The sequence below is a fragment of the Pseudorasbora parva genome, chromosome 1 (genome assembly GCF_024679245.1).
Source record: "Pseudorasbora parva isolate DD20220531a chromosome 1, ASM2467924v1, whole genome shotgun sequence".
Lineage (NCBI taxonomy): Eukaryota > Metazoa > Chordata > Actinopteri > Cypriniformes > Gobionidae > Pseudorasbora > Pseudorasbora parva.
The window spans coordinates 26,605,991-26,624,849 of record NC_090172.1 but is presented as its reverse complement, the minus strand read 5'-3'; the positions used below and the strand labels follow the sequence as shown (position 1 = coordinate 26,624,849).

The 18,859-nt window shown below is 37.9% G+C and overlaps 1 protein-coding gene across 4 annotated transcripts in view; it reads right to left on the bottom strand.

Annotated features, from left to right (window-relative positions):
• The window catches only part of tp53bp1 (tumor protein p53 binding protein, 1), a 24,552-nt gene extending 5,693 nt beyond the window's left edge, over nucleotides 1-18,859 (bottom strand). For 2 of the 4 annotated variants that reach the window (XR_010904266.1, XM_067437426.1), the window contains exons 1-22: nucleotides 18,703-18,859; nucleotides 15,957-16,162; nucleotides 15,784-15,865; nucleotides 15,616-15,697; nucleotides 15,429-15,490; nucleotides 14,200-14,313; nucleotides 14,061-14,115; nucleotides 13,603-13,763; nucleotides 13,313-13,439; nucleotides 12,047-12,135; nucleotides 11,710-11,909; nucleotides 10,087-11,362; nucleotides 9,866-9,982; nucleotides 9,515-9,715; nucleotides 8,341-8,407; nucleotides 8,022-8,099; nucleotides 4,729-5,020; nucleotides 4,569-4,628; nucleotides 4,230-4,379; nucleotides 2,714-2,934; nucleotides 2,294-2,440; nucleotides 688-1,076 (exon numbers count right to left, since the gene is read on the bottom strand). Coding sequence is in view for 3 of the 4 variants with exons in the window: in XM_067437426.1 (XP_067293527.1) it covers nucleotides 688-1,076; nucleotides 2,294-2,440; nucleotides 2,714-2,934; nucleotides 4,230-4,379; nucleotides 4,569-4,628; nucleotides 4,729-5,020; nucleotides 8,022-8,099; nucleotides 8,341-8,407; nucleotides 9,515-9,715; nucleotides 9,866-9,982; nucleotides 10,087-11,362; nucleotides 11,710-11,909; nucleotides 12,047-12,135; nucleotides 13,313-13,439; nucleotides 13,603-13,763; nucleotides 14,061-14,115; nucleotides 14,200-14,313; nucleotides 15,429-15,490; nucleotides 15,616-15,697; nucleotides 15,784-15,865; nucleotides 15,957-16,136 (4,150 nt within the window). In the remaining variant the exon portion in view is untranslated. Of the gene's footprint in view, nucleotides 1-687; nucleotides 1,077-2,293; nucleotides 2,441-2,713; nucleotides 2,935-4,229; nucleotides 4,380-4,568; nucleotides 4,629-4,728; nucleotides 5,021-8,021; nucleotides 8,100-8,340; nucleotides 8,408-9,514; nucleotides 9,716-9,865; nucleotides 9,983-10,086; nucleotides 11,363-11,709; nucleotides 11,910-12,046; nucleotides 12,136-13,312; nucleotides 13,440-13,602; nucleotides 13,764-14,060; nucleotides 14,116-14,199; nucleotides 14,314-15,428; nucleotides 15,491-15,615; nucleotides 15,698-15,783; nucleotides 15,866-15,956; nucleotides 16,163-17,166; nucleotides 17,300-18,702 lie in introns of those variants that run through there. The other 2 variants (XM_067437427.1, XM_067437428.1) reach the window with 2 other exon arrangements.

The window sequence follows — 18,859 nt, the reverse complement described above, 5'->3', positions numbered from 1 at the left end:
CAAAATAACCAAATCATTAGACTTTAATGGTAAAAACACAAAATGGATTATGGATGTTTTCGATAGACAGAATGACAGGCAGCCAGATATGAAACTGACAAAAATACATAGACAAAGACAGATACAATGACAGACAGACAGACAGACAGACAGACAGACAGACAGACAAAGATACATAGAACGACAGGCAGACATGTATGTAGATAGATAGGTGACAAAAACAGGAAAACATTAGACAGAGACACTGAAGACCTGTAGATAAAATGAAAGACAGACAAAGGCAGACAAAGATAAGGATAGATAGAATGACAGACAGAAACATATATAGAAAAAGAAAGATAGACGTAAGTCTCAAGTGTACGTAAACAGTTGCAAAAGACGCTGCCTGTGTATACGTTTATTGGATCCGTGCATTAAGCCTTAAAGTGACAGCAGCCCAATATTCCTAATATTGCTGGTTTTAATATTAATCGAACATAAAGCACTGTTTATTTCATTTGTATCTTTGCTCTATTGTATTTATTTGTGCTGTTGCTTGTAGTTATTTCTTCATACATTCTTTATTTTCTAGCACATACTGAAACTGTGACCCTAAAACCATGATACAACATTGAGTAATTTGACCTGTTATATGAATACATCATGGTATAAATGTAACGGTTCATAATAGTTTTTAGTCCTGCTTACCTATATTGAAGTACTCCTCTTCTGTCAAGGCAGTGACCTCCGTCTCCAGAGGAATTGGGTCGCAGAGCAAGATGTCCTTTCCTTGTACTTCACACTCCTGGTTGTCATCAAATAAAAGGCGGAAACGGTTCTCTCCCAGGTCTCGAGTGATACTCCCAGAATAGAAATAAGAGTTGGATGACCACTTGGCCAGCACACGCAACCCAACAAAACTGCTGGACCCAGTGCTGTTGTCCGGGGAGGTGGTGTTGAGAGAATCAGAGCGGCTCGTAGCAATGGGCTCTACTGGGCTGCCCGGCGCTTGGGCATGTCTTTGGGCAAAGGGTTCCTCTTCTGAGGATGATGCTCCCTGGCCATGGGCACCACCTCTCTGCCCTGTCCTGCCACCTCTGAGAGTCAGTATTAGCAGGGGGAAGATAGTAATAAAAAGAGAAGATTGTGACACCATCCTCATCACATCACCCATTAAATATGTAAACTAACAGAGCACTTATCAATGATCCAGAAAAGAGAACGGAGTTAAAGATGTCATGAACTGGCTTTTTAATTTTTTTATACTGTTGTCTGAGGTCAACTAATGACGTTTGTGTGTTTTTTTTTTTCATTCAAAAACATGATAACTAATAAGTAATAAGCTATTTTCTACACTGGTTTTGAGGATCTCTCCTGAACGCTGGGTTTTGATGGGAGTGCTGCACCGAAGACTTGGAAGTAAACGACCACGGCTAGGATTGGAGAAGATTTGCATATTTAACGAGCTTCAGCTCAGCTGTCAGTTCAGTTCATGTGAGGGCTGGAATGTTTTGAAAGCGGCAACCAGAATTCCCTCGATTCTCTCAACCACAGGGCTCATAAACGGAATACTATTACACATTAAAAAAGACGTTTTACTCACATAAGTGTGTTGCACCATTCCTGTCAGATCCAATATAGAAAAAGTCACAGCATTGTGTTCTAATCTCAATATATCTGCAAATCCAGCATCGATCTGAGACTTGTTTACAAACGATTCCGCGGTGTAATGAAGCGCACACGTACAATGTCTTCCCCAAATGAGTTGGAACTTCATTAAAAATAAATGAAGTATCACACTTTCCTAATACTATGATCCGAAGGAAGCTTATACAGTGACTGTGTTCTTTTACAACCAGGAAAAATGCAATATTTTGCTATCTTCTTCGGCATGTTTATTGCTGCTGGCTAGCATGATCCAATGAGTCGGTGGGCAGGGCTAATGAATTAGACGTGCTTATTATTCTTTAGAGGCGGTGTTTCGACACTCGATGACGTCAAGTTGCGCACACAATAATTTTCTGGGCCTGGTGTCTTTAAAAGCTTTTCTTTGACTAAAAATTATGTTTTCAGCTCTGAAATTTACAGGATATTCTTATATTACCATGACCTTTTATATAACAAAAGCTCAAGGGAAAGTTGATTTCTCAATTCATCACCCCTTTAAAACTACTGTCTGAGACATTGGAGAGATGGGCAAGATTCATGCAAGATGATTAAAAACAGTGGTTTTATGAAGTGGCTATAAATTAGTTGCTAACTGTGAGTATAAAGAGTGTCTCGGACCCTGCTAGCCTACCCAGCAGCACCTCACCTGGACAGCGGGCTGCGGGAAGGAGGCCTTCCTCGCCGGGCACGGCCACGGGGGCTCAGCTGGGTGGTGACCCGAAACCCCCGTGCATCCGTCACCTCTGACCCCACCACCACAGTGTGTGTCCTTGGCTGCTGCCACCCGCCCCACCTGGGGTTCAAACACACACAAGGAGAGGAAGCGCTCAGCTGAAACGCCCTCAACCAAATGTGTATGGGAGCAGCAGCCATGAGAGGATACTACAATCATATCGTGTCGGTCTATATACAAGAAGTTGAGAACATGCTTGAAGAAACATTCTAACAAACACATGCATGCAAGACATTCTACACAACCACTGCCCTACAAGTGTGACCATTTGTGAGACTGGTGTGTGAACTGCAGATTGTTAGTAACAGACACGAAAACAGAACAACTTCTTACCGGCCAGATTTCGCCCCTCGGCTGGCGGGCATGAGGAAATCTGGCATTCTGATGGGACCCAGGCCCCCGCTGCTTGTCCCACTGGAGCTGTGGTGTGATGGAGCCTTTGAGGAGAGTGAACTGACATCAGCCAGGTCTCCTGATGTCATCGAGCTTCCTGTTCGGGATGGGGAGATGTCATTATCTATGACGCAGCGGTCCAACACGGGTTCCTCTGATTCCTTAGAGAAAACATATAGTAGAGGTTTGTTTAACAGCTTAATCTGTCCTTCAGCCCCTTATCAATGTTTTTATTTTACTTTGATATGCAAGTCATTCATAGGACTGAGAACCTTTACACACACTGAAGGTGCATACAATAATATTTTTATCATTAAAAATGTGATTAATCCATTAATTAGTTCTCAAATATGTTCAATATTATATCTTCAGCTAAGACTCAGTAGCTTCCTAAGAGCAGGTTTATTTTACTTGCAGCTGGGGCTGAATCATGAAACATTATTAAGAATATAAATAACAATTTAGAGCAAAATTTCTTTATGAAAGTAACTTGATTCATGCTACACATCCTCATACTATACAGAATGTAAATTTTTATCAGTAGTGAAGTAATTACTTATTCAAAATAAATACCTCCACAAGAGTATACAATTTTGGACACAGCCAATAGTAATTTGTTCAAAAATGCAGATTCATCCAGTAATAAAACAAGTGAAGTATTTATGAGGGAGTCATTGAATCATTCACTCAAACTATTTTTTTTTTCACACACACAAAAAAAATTCAGATGTAAACATTTTAAATAGACTGCTGCAATTTAACAGAACCTCTAGTAAACTAGTTATTTTGTTATCATCTGTTTAGAATTGTGGGTAAATTGTGATCTCCGTTTGAAGCAAGAAATTGTGATTCTCATATTTTCCAGAATCATACAGGTAATCTTTTTTTTAAAGAATGTTCTAAAGACAAAACATAAGAAGATTTTGAATTCCTGAAAATAATAAGAATGTTCTTAATAATGATTGTATAACCTCTTAAAATTTGTGTAACATACAACTTGTCTTGATATCTCCAAAGCTAAAAATGTTTCATTAAATTATTCGGTTGTTTCAAATATAAAGATAACACTAACTACATATATATTACTGTTGCTATGGATGTACACAAGTACTTTGAATTGATAACAACAAATCACAAATCGGTCATGTGACTTTTTAATGAATTCAACATTTTTGGCAACATTTCGCACATACACAAAATGCCTTTACTCTAGTAGCACACACACAGATACAAGCGATGAGCCCCCATCAAGCTGGGGATTACAAAGATTTACGTGAATCTGGTCCCATGTCACTTAATGGGTGCTGCCATGTTGAGATCACATGACCAGCCAAATACTACTCAGTAATACTATCCTCTCTATTATTATAAACTTTTGCTCATGGAAAAAAAATATTCATGCCTGAACCAAAACCATTTTCACTAGATCAGTTCAGCTTTAACCAGTGCATCTTACCTGGGTAACCTTGCGGTCAACTTCTCTGCCATCTTCATAGTAGACATCTGTAATGATGCGAGTGACCGTTGTTCGAACTTCCTGGATGGTGCGAACATGTCTACGCAATGATGGACCTGACTGGGTTCTGGTGGGTGTGCTTGGTTCGCCCTATAAGAGTGAATCAAATTTGAAGATACATTTAAAAAGCTACATCCTTATTTAATAATTTAATAATTAATAATACTGAATTTCTTTTAAGTTATGGCAATATGGAGGACTTTTTTTTCTTGCTTTGCGATACCTAACATGTTTACAAAAAGACATGAGTGATTATAACTATTTAGTTAAGACTTTTACCCTTCCAGACAGGTTATGTGGTCCAGACAGATCAAAACTAGTCTGCTGAGAGACAGCTCTCTGACAAACCAAAAGAACAAAGGAGAAAGATGTAACATATGCCACATGTTAAAGCATTTTATCATTCAATTTATCCTAAAATAACCAACTACTTTCTTACTTTGCTGGATGGGCTTGTAGTCGGTCTGATATCCACACTAGTTTGTTGTGACACGGCTCTCTGTCGGACAGGTGTTCGAGGTCTGTCAGAAGTGCTGAGGACCTCTGGTTCTCTGGCAGGGGAGGACAGACCACTGACCAGAGGTTCAGAGTTTGCTTCCGTACCACCAGGATGCAGAGATACAGCTTCAGTGACTCGGCCGGAGTTTCTGCTGCCTGCAGTCTCTTTGGGGCAGTTAGGAGACAATCCTGAGTCAATAGTGTTGGTGGAACAGAACAGTTGGCTTGGTTGCCTGTTGGAGAAGTGGAAATAAAAGTAAGTAAAGGCTGAAGTTTAAGCAGTCTAAATTTTAGTACAGTGCACGATTTAATCATTTTAATATTTCACTTAGTGGTAGACAAGAACAATATATTAAATGAAGTCACTTGCATATGGCTGCCCAATTAGGGGACAAAAAAACTATTGCAATTTTTCCTGATAAAAAAAAACTGTTGCTGTGCTTGTTTGTAGGGCTGTAAAATTTGACCAAAACTGATTATTATTAGGATTAGTATTATTATTAAAGAAACATATTAAATAATAAAAATATTAAACAAAATAAGAAATTGCTTTTGTAATATTTCACTGTCTCAATAAACTAACAAAAGGAAATTTCCAGCAAATTTCCTTTTGTTAGTTTATTGAGATTTTTGGATCTGGGTATCCTTCGTCCTACACACCTATCTATTAGTTACAGGTGTGTGATGGTAATTGTGCAGTAATATTTCACTGTAAAATAACAACACTAATATATGGCTGCGTTAATTTTTTCATTTCCATACATTAAACCAGCTTTATAAGTTTTAGAAGGTGGGTCATTGTACCTCTTACAACCCAAACTTTCAGATAAGCTAAGATCAGCTTAAAATAGCAGCATTTGCTGCAAACCAAGCCATCCTGAGACAACGAAAACGCTGGATCATGAGCTCATTACATGTAAAAAAAACAACAACAACTAGGGATTTTAACGGTATTACTACTCTTAACGATACTGCTTATCGGTCCGGTACTTTAACAGTATTCTTATTGGTAGTTTTTGAGATTTTATATATATATATATATATATATATATATATATATATATATATATATATATATATATATATATATACATATACACACACACACACAATTAACAAAAATACACATTATATAGGCCTACACAGTGCTTTCATTTCAGGAAGAATTCTAGAAAAATAACACTGCATAGTTTATCATAAATACCCCAAATAATGCGTATTAACGTTTCTGTCCTCTGTCGTTTTTTGCTCGCTCTCTCTCTCTCTCTCTCTCTCTCTCTCTCACTCTCACTCTCACTCTCTCTCTCACTCTCTCTCTCACTCTCTCTCTCACTCTCACTCTCACTCTCACTCTCACTCTCACTCACTCACTCTCACTCACTCACTCAAAGTACCGACAGCAGAATTATCGATACAGCGGTCTTTCAAAATTCACCCCGGGGCCCGTTTAATACCGGTTTTCGGTACCCATCCCTAACAACAACACAGTACAGCACTTTACTCTGAAACACGCAGTACATTAATTAAAACACAGCCTTTGCCATTTAAAGGCCTTATCATGATTTCTGTTTTATTTGATTGATCATGTATGTGACCAAGCTGTGACGTCAGAGTGTGGTGATGAAACACGCCTGATTCTGTAGCCCTGCCCACCGATTTGTGGAGCCAAACCGTAACAAACTTCCACGCAATAAACATAACGCATAAGCTTAAGACAGACTAACTTAAATAGTGATATAGCATTTGAATTTGAAGGAAAAATACAATCGCAGAAGTTTATCGTGCCGATTTGTCTGACTCTGCAGTGAGGCTTGTGTGTGTGCGAGAGAGAGAGAGAGAGAGAGAGAGAGAGAGAGAGAGAGAGAGAGAGATGCATGGTTTGCGGTTATATCCAGCGATCGAGTGGGCCACGTAATTAAAAAAAAACAGGGTGGATGAGAGCTAAATCATTGTTTGTTTGAGCAATACATTTTGCAAGCCCTGTGGGCGAATCATCATTCCGGTTCCCGTTTTCCCACATGCTTTCAAAACAATTCCCACATGCTTTCAAAACAATTCCTCACATGTTCTCACCAGGAAGCCGTAATATTTATGGCTTTTTTGAAAGAATTCTTATATAATACACATAACTATGTTTTCAGTGGTGTATAAAGACCTTACATAAAGAACCATTATGTTTTTATTACCTTAGAATGAGCCATTTCTATCTACAAACACCACGGGTCCCCTTACAGTGAAGTTACCATTTTGCGCAATCCTGTTTCTACAAAGAGCTAGCTACTCTCTGCTGTCTCAGATGACGACATCTTTGTCAAGTGTTGGCCATTGTAGTTTCTTCGTAAAGGGAGGGATGAGCGGTTGCAATTTGCAACCTCACCACTAAATGCCGCTAAAATGTACACAGTGCACCTTTAACAAGAATCTAAGAGATCACCAGATGAACACATTAAGAAATGCAGGCCAAAGACAAAGGACAAAAAGCAAAAATCATCCCAACCTTGAGCTGCAGAAATGGGTCATGCTCTGTTGTATGGCTCTATACAGTCCTGACAAGGCAGGAGTGACACCAAACTACTTTAAGTTTCTAAAGATATCCAACATCAAGGGAATTCTATTTATAACCTCAACGAAAAAGAATTCAAGGTCAGTTGTGCCATATTCAAGCCTATTCACATGCAGTCTTGTGACTCGAGAAAGGTCTTTATGCTTACACTGTTTGTACACTTCATACACTCATGTAGAATCTGCAAAGCGAGCAGCCAAGCACAAGCTCATGAGCTGAACACAGTGCTGCGCTTCACCCTTTTATTTTTTGACAACAGAAAAGGCATGGTTCTCATTTCATTCCTGTGACTCCTCACAGACCAATTTTAAAGTATCTTTTTTTACAATATGTAAATTCAAATTGAGTAGCACAACATTATAATTAACGGGGCTTTCTATACTACAAACAACATGCATTAGGGATTAATAACAACAACAATTTCCTGACGGTATTATAAATGCTATAATCAGTGGTCAGATGTCACTTGCACAGTCCATCAAAATAATTTTTGCATTCGCCCACAATTTTCAGTCACAGATGCTCATTGTAAGAGCATATAATTGTGAGAGCATATTGACTGGCAAATCAGTATGACATTACTTTGTCCTGCGTAAACAAATATACTTTTATCTTTAATGAACAGCCAGAGGTGATTTAAAAGTGACACGCATTTCAGGATAGTGTGGTACCTGAGGGAAGGATCATTGGACTCTGCATCGTCCTGGACCTGCCTGTGGGCCTCCCGAACACGACTAAACACGGAAGGACTAAAGGACAGAAAAAAACAGGGATATAATATGCCACATCATGTCCCAACAATGAACACTACGATCTGCTGTTTTGTCCAGTATTTAAAAGAAATTAAGCCCAGTGTCGAGGCATTATTAAGGATATGTACTGCAAAATGTGTTCAGAAGAGTAAGGCAGTGAGTCAGCAGCTATGAGTGACAGCTGAAAAATGAATTCATCCCACTGATAAGCTTCTGCATAGCAACCACTGCAGGTTACCTGGTTACAGCCATGGCAACAGTGGTAGCCTTGGAGACAGATCCTTCCTCATCTGTTAATGGTGGTTCTGGAAAAGCATTAAAATCAAGCTTAATGGAATATGCTGTTAAAAACAGTACGAATACAATTAATTCATAACATCTGAACAGTATATGACTATATTAATAAAAACAAAAACATAATTAAAGAAAACATTAAATACAATATTTTCTTATATTGTAATATATTGTACATAAAATAAAAAAGTAATATTAAAATAAAGATTAATTTATTTTAAAATATATAAAATATATATTTTTCTTAAAGATAAAAGAAAATAAATGTACACAGAAAATTATACGTTTTATGCTCTTAGAAATGCATACATAATATTTTGACATTTTAAACATAAAACAATGAATTTTTGAAACATTTTTTTAAATGAAAAAGATACTTTAAATGTGAAAGTAAAACTGCCAGTAGTTGACAGCAAGTCACTGTTAATGTGTGAGTCATTGAGTTTCAACCAATTCATTCAAACAGCGAAAACTCATTCCAGAACTAAACATTTTACTCTTATTCATTAAGTAAAGAAACACCACCATGTGTTGCTCAGAGATGCAAAACAGTCCTGTGGCTTGGTTTGAAACTTGTAATTTGTCACTTGTAATTTAGTGTCTAAAATGTGTCACTTAATATTAACCTCTTTTTTTTATACTGTTGTATAAAATCATCACATTTGTAACCATGCTGGAGAAAAAAATTTTGCACCTTATTATTATTATTTTTTTGCCCCTTACCATTTCGAAATGCATTTTAATAAGACTAAAATCATACAGTGGAAGCGTCCTCTAAATGCACAAGCGCACTAGTCTTACCTACTAGACTACATCACAGTGTATGTGTGCACTCTCTAGGTGTGTTTTTGTAAAGTGAAGGACTTGATAATGTCAGATCGCACATTATTAAAACAAAAAACACAATATATTATCGCAGACATACACACACATATACATATCCATATATAAATTATATATCCATATATATATATATATATATATATATATATATATATATATATATATATATATATATATATATATATATATATATATATATAAAGCAAACCCCTAGCAAGATGATGAGTGAAAATGTCAATGTGCCTGAAAAAACAACAACAAAAATTGGCTTTTACTCTGCAGGCTGAAATGTTCTGAGCCCGAGCTGCCCTCCTCCACTGGGGTCACCAGTTTCATCCTGAGACTCAGTTTCCCATCTTGGTCCGCAGCAGCTGGTTCTTCACCCTCTCTGCTCTCCTCTACCGAAATCTCGCTTGCTGCCATTGTCGTCTCCCTGGTAACATCGGCCTCTGACGGCTCTGAGAACGAGGTCATCTCTGCAAGACATCAAAAGGGCATGAAGGAAATGAAAACACACAACAAGAACACGGAGGTTAAGAGGGAGGGGTGTGCAGCATCAGCTCAGAATACTGATATTTAAACACATCTATCCAAAGGTTATGTAACAAAAAGAAAGGTACACTCACCAATAGGAGTGCTGTGCCTCGGTGTCTTTTTCAGCTGACTAATCTGTGGAGGAGTTGCACTCACTGCTGGGCGGATCAGCTCACCCTCTTTGGGCAATGTAAAGTGAAACGGAAGCTCTGGACAGGAAAGAGAGGAAAAGAAAACAGCTAGTTGGATTTACTGAAGACAGGTTACATAATCAGCAGGGAGAATAGATCATTTGTTTGCAGCTTAATCCCACCTCCAGAACTGTCGCTCAGACTTTTGTTGGAGGCATTGTCAGAGTTCACTTTGTGCTGTCCTGAATCATTGGGCTGTGTGCTCTGGGACTTAGTTTTCTCAAGCTGTAAAGGTGAAACCTCAGATGATCCCACTGGCTGAGACCCTGAGATCTTTGCTGTGGCCTCACGTTTGTCCGGCACGGAGCCCCTCACAGGTTGCGAGGAGCTTATGAACGGCTGTGACCTCCCATCCTTTACTTTCTCCTGAGAGATCCTCAGGCTCTCTTCTAGCACCATGACGCTGAAGTGCTCCTCTTTGCCGGAAGAGTGCTGATCTTTGCTGGGTACACACTGGGAAGTCTCCTCCTTCTCCCCATTCTCCTCCTCCATGGGTTCTGGAGAAAGTACTTGTTTCTGAGACGAAGCCAGGTTGATTGCAGTTTCATCACCCTTCACAATACTCTGGATCTCACCTTCATCCATCCGCTCCTCCTCTTCAGCATTTCTAACACTGTGGCTGTGTGTCATAGGTTGACTGAGTCTCTGGCTTTGACTAGCCCGTTCTTTTTCATTCTCTGTGTTCTTTTGGGATGACACAGTCAAGACTGACTGAGACGGAGAGTGTTTGGGGACAGGAACAGGGGTTACAGGTCTGTCAGCTGATGCTGGGACTTGAGAACAGCCAGCAACTGTGGTTTTAGTTGACTGTGGTAAATTAGGGGTGTCTGAAACACAGTCTGCACCGACAGAAAGCTGGGACGGAGTCGCAACTGGAGTAGCACTTATATTCTGGTTTCCTACATTAAAAGCTTGTGAGAGCTTTTGAGAGGGGTTACAGTCCTCTGCTTTTTCGGGTAAAGCACTTGTACTTTTTGAGTCAGGCACCTTGGAAAGACTTTGAGAATTTGATGTTTTACTGGGATCAGAGTCCATACCATTCTTTCTTGAGGTTTGGGAATGATGTTTAGGACTTGAGATACTTTTGTCAGCATCAACAGTTTCTTCCTCTCCTTCGATCTGTGTGGCTTGACTATCCTCCTCCACAATGAACAACTGTGTCTTCTGAGTAAAACTGCTGTTTTCACTGTCGAGTTTCAACTGAAAGCACCCAGTACCCTCAGAGGATTGTGCGAAGCTGCTTGAAGACTTTTTTAGCTGCTCTGCTGGGCTGCACTGCTTGGGAGGCGCTGACTCGGTTACTGATGGACTGTTTTGGTGAGATGATTTCCTCTTTGAGCTCTCAGTCCCTTGACTATTGTTTCCAGACTCAAGACTTGGAGTGGAAATAAACACATCCTACATTGAGAGAACATGAAAAGTACATTGTAAACAAAAGAATGTGCAAGAGATATTTCATTGAAACTTCACGTGCTAAACACAAAAGTAAAGGTGAGGTCAAATTAGCGAAATTTCAGCAAAATAGGTCCATTGTCAAAAGCAAAGATGTTTAAAATGCAGCTTACACAGAAGAAACTTTAAAAGCAAACAACTTTCTGTTGGTCAACCTGGCAAATCCACCAGCTTGAACCCATTGTGAAAGCTGTGTGGGGGAAACTTTCTCCCTCATGCTGAAATGGTGTGGATTTCGCCACAAAATTAGCCAGTGCGACTGCATCTTAACTCTAAAAAAAATTGATGCCTACATGTGAGAATTCAGGTTGGCTGGGAACAGAGAGGCTTTTCTCCAGAACAAATCCAGGGGTATTTTGGGATACTGGAGTGGAGGCTGTGGGTTGTGGTTTGGGGCAGGGGTCCATGTCCATCGGCTCCTCCTCTCTCCCTTGTTGCTGGTCCTCAGGGGGGGCTGATGTGTCCATTGGGGATTCAGCAGCTTCATTATAATCTAAATGGAATAATTTAGGGATACGTTTAAAAAAAACATTTACAGCACAAGAATGGTATTTCAGTTTATCGCCATGTCAGCAATACTGGCTCATTTACATCATTTACATCACAAAAGCCTATATATGAAACACTTACTCAGCTCTTTTTCTGTGGGTGAATTTGGGACAATATAAGGTGTTTGGCTTAAATTGTCCTGAGTGGCAGCAACAAAGTCAACAGATTGCCTAAGATATGAAGGAAAATTGGCAATTACTGAATACCATAATTAACTTTTTTTCACTATACATAGATAAAAGTGAGATTATGTTGCATATATGCTATGTCAGATATAAGATATATTATAGATAATATATAAATATTAGGGCTGTCAAAGTTAACGTTTAATAACGTATTAACGCAAATTCATTTTAACGGCACTGAATTTATTAACGCGCGTTAACGCAGTGCGCATTTTCTGTTTGTAGTTGGAAAAAGTGAGAGCAGTCAGACGCAAAGGATGCAGCAGCAAACATTAAAAGGGAAGAAAAGGGTTGACATTAACATTAATATTCTAAACCAAAAGTGCAGCATTTCCTACGTGAGCACATTCTTTGCAGTCTGAGCGCGATGCACTGCAGCTCACTCTCGCTCAGGTCTGAGGTCAATCATTAACACCATCACCGCTTACAGTACATGTGCTTTATTGAACTAAATACATTACAATCGGCTAAAACGAATGCACAGGTTACTGTCCTGAACAAGCGCGCTCCCGAGTCTGTGTTCTTCACACTGTTCACGTGAATCGCGCGGCCCAGTTCGGCGCACATACGCGAAATACCGACAGTTGAATATGGAATGCGGATCTCTTAAAGGGTAGATACCTCCCATACCTCTCCTCTTCCAGGTAGGGTGTGGTTCTGGTGCGCTCACTGGTACACATTACCAATTTTTCATACGAACTGTGCCCTGCTCTGAATTAAACTGCCAGTGTAAAAACTCCCTTTATATTCTTAAAATGAGAGAAATCACTACTTACTCTTGATTTTTAAGTTTAGGCTTAAGAGACACGAACAATTTCTTAGATAAACATCTGTGACCTTTGATACGTCTAGTCTTCATGCTGTATTAATTATTATTGAATAACTTTGGTTTCACTAATAATAAATGTACATTTGCATAAAGCATGTATATTTGTCCATACCCATGTTGATTAGAGGAATAAAAACTTAATTTAAACTTAATTTAAGATACATTTACAATTGGTAAAATGTGCGATTAAATCGTGATTAATCACGAGTTAACTCATGACATCCATGTGATTAATCGCGATTAAATATTTTAAACGATTGACAACCCTAATATATATATATATATATATATATATATATATATCAATAAATCATGCTAAGAATAGCCACTTACTGCGAAAGACTCTCCTGTACAAGTGTGCCCTGTCCAGACAAATGAAGCAAGCGAAGACTTTGTGCGGGTGTGGATGTTGGCAAGTGTTCTTTCTCAAGCTCTGAAGTGCTGCTGTCTGCCTTGGTGCCTGTTATAGTGAACATGATTCAATAAAAACTATATATATATATATATATATATATATATATATATATATATATATATATATATATATATATATATATGCAAAACAAAAAACATAATTAAGCAAGAACACATAATGAAAGTGGAATAATTTAGAGTCTACACACCATTTCTCTCCTTTTCAAACATGTCATCCTGAGAGGAAACAAGCACATCTTCTTCATCTTCTTGGCTGTCAGGTAATTGAGAGTGCAATATAGCCTGAATACTGAGCTTTCTGTTTTCCCCATCCTGAGGCTTCGAAGGACAACTTGAACTGACCTCTGACCTACAAAATCATCAGGAAAATTGGAAATGTCAAAGTGAAAAAACTGGGCAAGTTATCATTAGTTAGGACAGCACAATTATGAAAACAAAAAAATCCCTTAACATTTCTCAAATTGTTTACAACTTTCCCAGACTAATTTAAAGCCCCTGATTCAGCAATGCATTATTGCACAAAATGTTGATACTTTTCACAATTATTAAATATGGAAACTTTAATCATAATCTCTTATGTTTTTCTGTATCTTTCTTACGATTACTTGTGCAGCAGTATTGTTTTTGAAAAAGAAAAAACTCTTGCCCTGCAGAATTTGCATCCTGATTGGATGATGTCTTTTCTGAACTCTTCAATCCACCTGACAAAGAAAATTAAAAGAAACCCATTAAAAACTTGACTAATGGGCAGCAGATCAAGTGGTTGCAGCAAAATTTAAACATACATTGGCTGGCTGGCTTCTGACTGTCTTTTTGACTTGCAGGAGCTCCATCCTGCTCATCTTCCTCAAAGACACCCTGGCTCTCCGACAGCTCCAAAAGACCAAACTGAGACATCTCTGTGATCAGATCAACACAATCATTCATTTATTCTGCCAAGCATTTTTTTTAGTAAACTAATTATTAAAATAATTGAAATAAGAGATATTAGATTTTTTTTAATTACTTTAAAAAAATGAAAATTAGACACAATGTGTAGACACAAGTTGAAGTGTTATATATATAAGGGATGCCACAATACTCAATATAACATTGAACCGTTCGTTACGGCATTCACGGTTCAATACGCGCTTAGGAATTGCATTTTATTTTTAACAAAAAAAAAATTTTTTTTGCATTTAATTAAGTATTTCTATTTCTCCTTGCTTTAAATATTTATTTCAGTTTACTTCGGCTCTGTTTGAGTGTGCCTGTGAGTCTACATGCTGATTTGAGCAAATATCCAATCATATGCACTAAAGTTAGGGGGTGCTTAGCCACTTTTCAAGCCTTGTCGGTTAAACATTTCATTCGCGTTTTACATGCGCTGAGCGCGTGAGCGCCTGTCAGACACGTGATTACTGGACTAAGTAGTCTTACAGCGCTAATACTGTCAAACACAACATATATAAACACAGTCGGTTATGTCTAAAGTGAAAGTAAAATCGTGTGTCTGTATGAGATGCGAGCAGGTCTTAGCAGCGTAGACTAGTGATTGTGAATGCTTGTCCTGAAAGGGACATTTCACCTCTAAAATTATAGGTATTAAAATAGACAAAGAAAAAACACTCACTGCTCTTGAATGACGTAATAATACAGTAGCTTTTAATCAATGTATATTATACATTGAAGACTATGTCGTTTTAATTTTAGCCTACATTTATTCATTCAATTTCACACTTAAATGCTACTGTACATCTAACTGTATTGTTGCATCCCTTAACTAATATATATATATATATATATATATATATATATATATATATATATATATATATATATATATATATATAAATTTAACTAGCAAAACACATAACAAAATTACTACAACTTGAACTACAATTAAAGTGAAAATTTATAAATAAAGAGACAATTTATAAATACTACACATGGCTATTAATACTTATAAAAACTATAACTACAAATAATGCTAAAATAGCACTGTCTGACATGCATATATTGTTTGACATCTGACCATGTGTCTCTGTACAGTTTGTGGTGGAGTTCGCTTCAGGCTCCATGTGCTCTGTAACACTTCTGCATGAACAATTACAAAAAAAACATTACTTTCTTTTTTTTTTTGTTAAATTAAATATTTCTCGCTGCTTGGAAAATGTAAAAGGTGTAAATGCAGTTTGACATCAGCTTCATATTTTTAGCACCTATTTGAAACAGGAAGAGAGCAAACTTCAAAAACTTGACTATGCTCTGTAGCTGTTAAACCCCGGTTAGACTGCAAATTGTCTGAAACAAATAAAAAAACCTTTGTCAGTAAGTATTACAAAACAAATAATAAATTAATGTTTTAGTCCATGAAGTAATAAACTTACCTGAGTGGGTGGTATTGTCACTCTTATCAATCTGACTGTCAGTTTGTAAACAATGACTTTTCGTAGGGGAAGAAATCAGCTCCTGCAAAGACAGGGTGACTCACTATCAGCTTTCAGAGTTTTTATTAAAAATAAATGAAAAGTATATCACACTATGGCCTGTGATGCCTCACCAGCACTGGGCTTTGTGAAGTGGGCTGCAGGTTAGAGAGGCGACGGGAGAGAAGGGCACGGTAGCTGGTGTCCGGGTCGTCCTCCAAGGCCACACTGTCAGGCTGGGAATCCTCAACTATTAGGCAGGGGTTTTCTGTCTGAGGAAAACTTGAATCAAGATCACTCTCACCAGGATCCATAAGGATGGGACAGGGTTAGCAGATGTCTACATACACAGAGATTAAAGAGGAGGGTTAGAACATAGAGATGAGATATATATATATACACACACAGAGAGAGAGAGACAGAGATAACTTTTGGCGTTCTAGCAGTTAACAAAAATGTATGTGTCTTGCGGAAGAACATTGTAGTCGGAGCTACTTCTCTCTGTTTATGTCTTTAATAACAATTCATGTAGGTACTGTGCTCTTCTGCAGCAATGCGACCCAAACCAGACTAAAATAGTCTGCATATAAAACGTTATTATACGTGTACCATAGTGATTAAGGATTAGACAAAAAATAATTTCTTTTCTTAATTTTCTTAATGAATTTGTGAACTTATTTTTTAATTTCTAATACTTTTAAAAGAAACAGGAGAAAAACTAAAATATGCTCATCAGTACTTTCCTGAGTTACTTTGTTTTGCTCATGAATCCATTTAATTTAAAATCTCTTTAAAAAAAAAAAAAAAAATTATTGTGCCTGGCCATGTGATGTAAACATGGCGGCGCCCATTTGGGGGCGGGTCGCTCCACGTAGAATAAAACAGCTTTTCCTTTAAGTTCTGTGCATCATGAGAGTGTGCATCATTGATAACATTTCCAAATTATTGTTAATTTCTGTGTATAACATGATTAACAAAAAAGTCTGCGAATTTAAGGGGGATTATGTGTTAATGTAAAGTACTTTCGTGTTTCCTAGATGCTTACCATTTTACATAAAAGCACAATTTAATTTATAAAATGTAAGATCTCGCAAGATTTCCTGCCATCTGCGGCACTCAATGTCGAGAGTAAAATCCCACAAGTAAAGTCGATGCAAACAATTCCAAGACTAAAATAGATATGTTAAAACTCGCAGCGCATGTCCACTACACAACGCATTTTCCCATGAAAGCCATTTCACAGGTTTATCGCGGAGATGCATGTACTAGCAGGCATTGCAACTAGAGCCTGAAAACAAATCAGCCCTTCCTGTAAAACACAGCGGAAGATAATTGTGATCTTACTTGCTGGATCCCTGGTAGGTGTTAATCCATATCAGCGAAGCGTAACATTTTACAGGGCATACAGGACTTCTGTATACTTTCACAGCCTAACCTTAGTGCAAGCTTTTACTTCGCGGCAAAAACCCTGCAGGGATGCTCGCTGTTGATTGGTTGTAAAAGTTCTTGTCTCAGCCGAATGGCTAGAACACCTTTTTTGATTGGCTGAGCGAGAAGCTTGGGGCGGGGATTTGTAGTCTGACTACGGGTAAGACTTGGGACTGCGCAGATGTTTAAAGGCCGCATTATTTACCAATGTCCAGCTGCAAAATCCTTAAATAAGATCTTTTTTGCTTATAACTGTAAGGGTATTATTAGTAGGCGTTTCTTAACTTAAGGGTCTTGTTGCAACTTGCTCCACGACCGCCATTGATCCATAGCAAAATACATAAAACACGCCCACTAAAAGCAGAGTCTCAATAAGACAAACAACTTTTTATTTATGTAGCCTGTTCTTTGCATTGATAAAAAAATAAAAAAAAATAAGACAAACAACAAATATCAACATATGACCTTAACTAGTGGCTATGAAAACATTTTAACAATAAAAAGTTAGTATCTTTATTTGGATTCATTTCACAAGTTGATAAATTGTATCAATATTGTTTGATCTTTGACCTTTTTGGCCTTTTCCCCTCAATTTCTTCTTGCTTTATTATCCAATATGCTTCTTATTTTTTTTCTTTTTTTTATATAATATAGACTAGAGGCTAAAATACATAAGCCTATTTTCATACAAGTGGCTAATTAGGTAGGCCTATATATATGATTATAAAAAATGTTTCAAATGTTGGTGATTATCCTTCTATTTTTTTCATGTTCAACCCATGCTTTTGTAGGCTAGCTAAACAAGTGATAATTGAAAAATCTGTAGAAATATCAATTTAATAAAAAACTAAGAAGTAGCCTATTTTGCAGTTTCACTAAATTGTTCAAGGCTAGTATAAAACTGTCATTCCAGCATAACATGTAGGGTATTGTTTTAGTTTGTGATGATGGCATGAAAAGCAAAGTGTTTGTCTGAAAGTGTTTAAATCGCGACCAGGTCATAGAATGACCCATAAAGATGCTTCAGTTCTATGTTGATCATCATGTGTTGTTGCATCGCATCATGCATTTCATTGGTTTAGCCCTGCAAACACACGAGATGACATAATGTCGATACCAATGAATGATGGCTGCTTACTACAGGGTTTGTGACATTTTCGTGTTTTTTAGCTTTTTAGCTACGTATCTCCCAAAACCCACTTTTCGTATCAAGCACATATGACAGCTAAAACCGTCGACACGAACGCGAAGTAATAATACACACAACGAACGACGCGTTATCCTATCGATATGATGTGCTCAATCTGTCAGGGAACCATTATTATATTGGACTATCAACGCGTTTATAACAGCTTACTAAATCACTTCGTCCACCAGTCAGAAAGCATCGCGCTGGAAACATAAAATGCAAGTCACAGCGATGGCGACAGCTTACAAAAATGAGTCCATTACCTGAGAAACTGATCCTGTGCTAAACAGCAGGCTTGTCGGTTTCTGGAAGAAAGCAGGAAGAAAAGGAAAGGTTGTGCGAGTCGATTATCTCTATGAAGATGATGGGGTGTGTGTGGGATACATGGGTGTCACTTGACGGTGCCTTGGCATCTTTTGA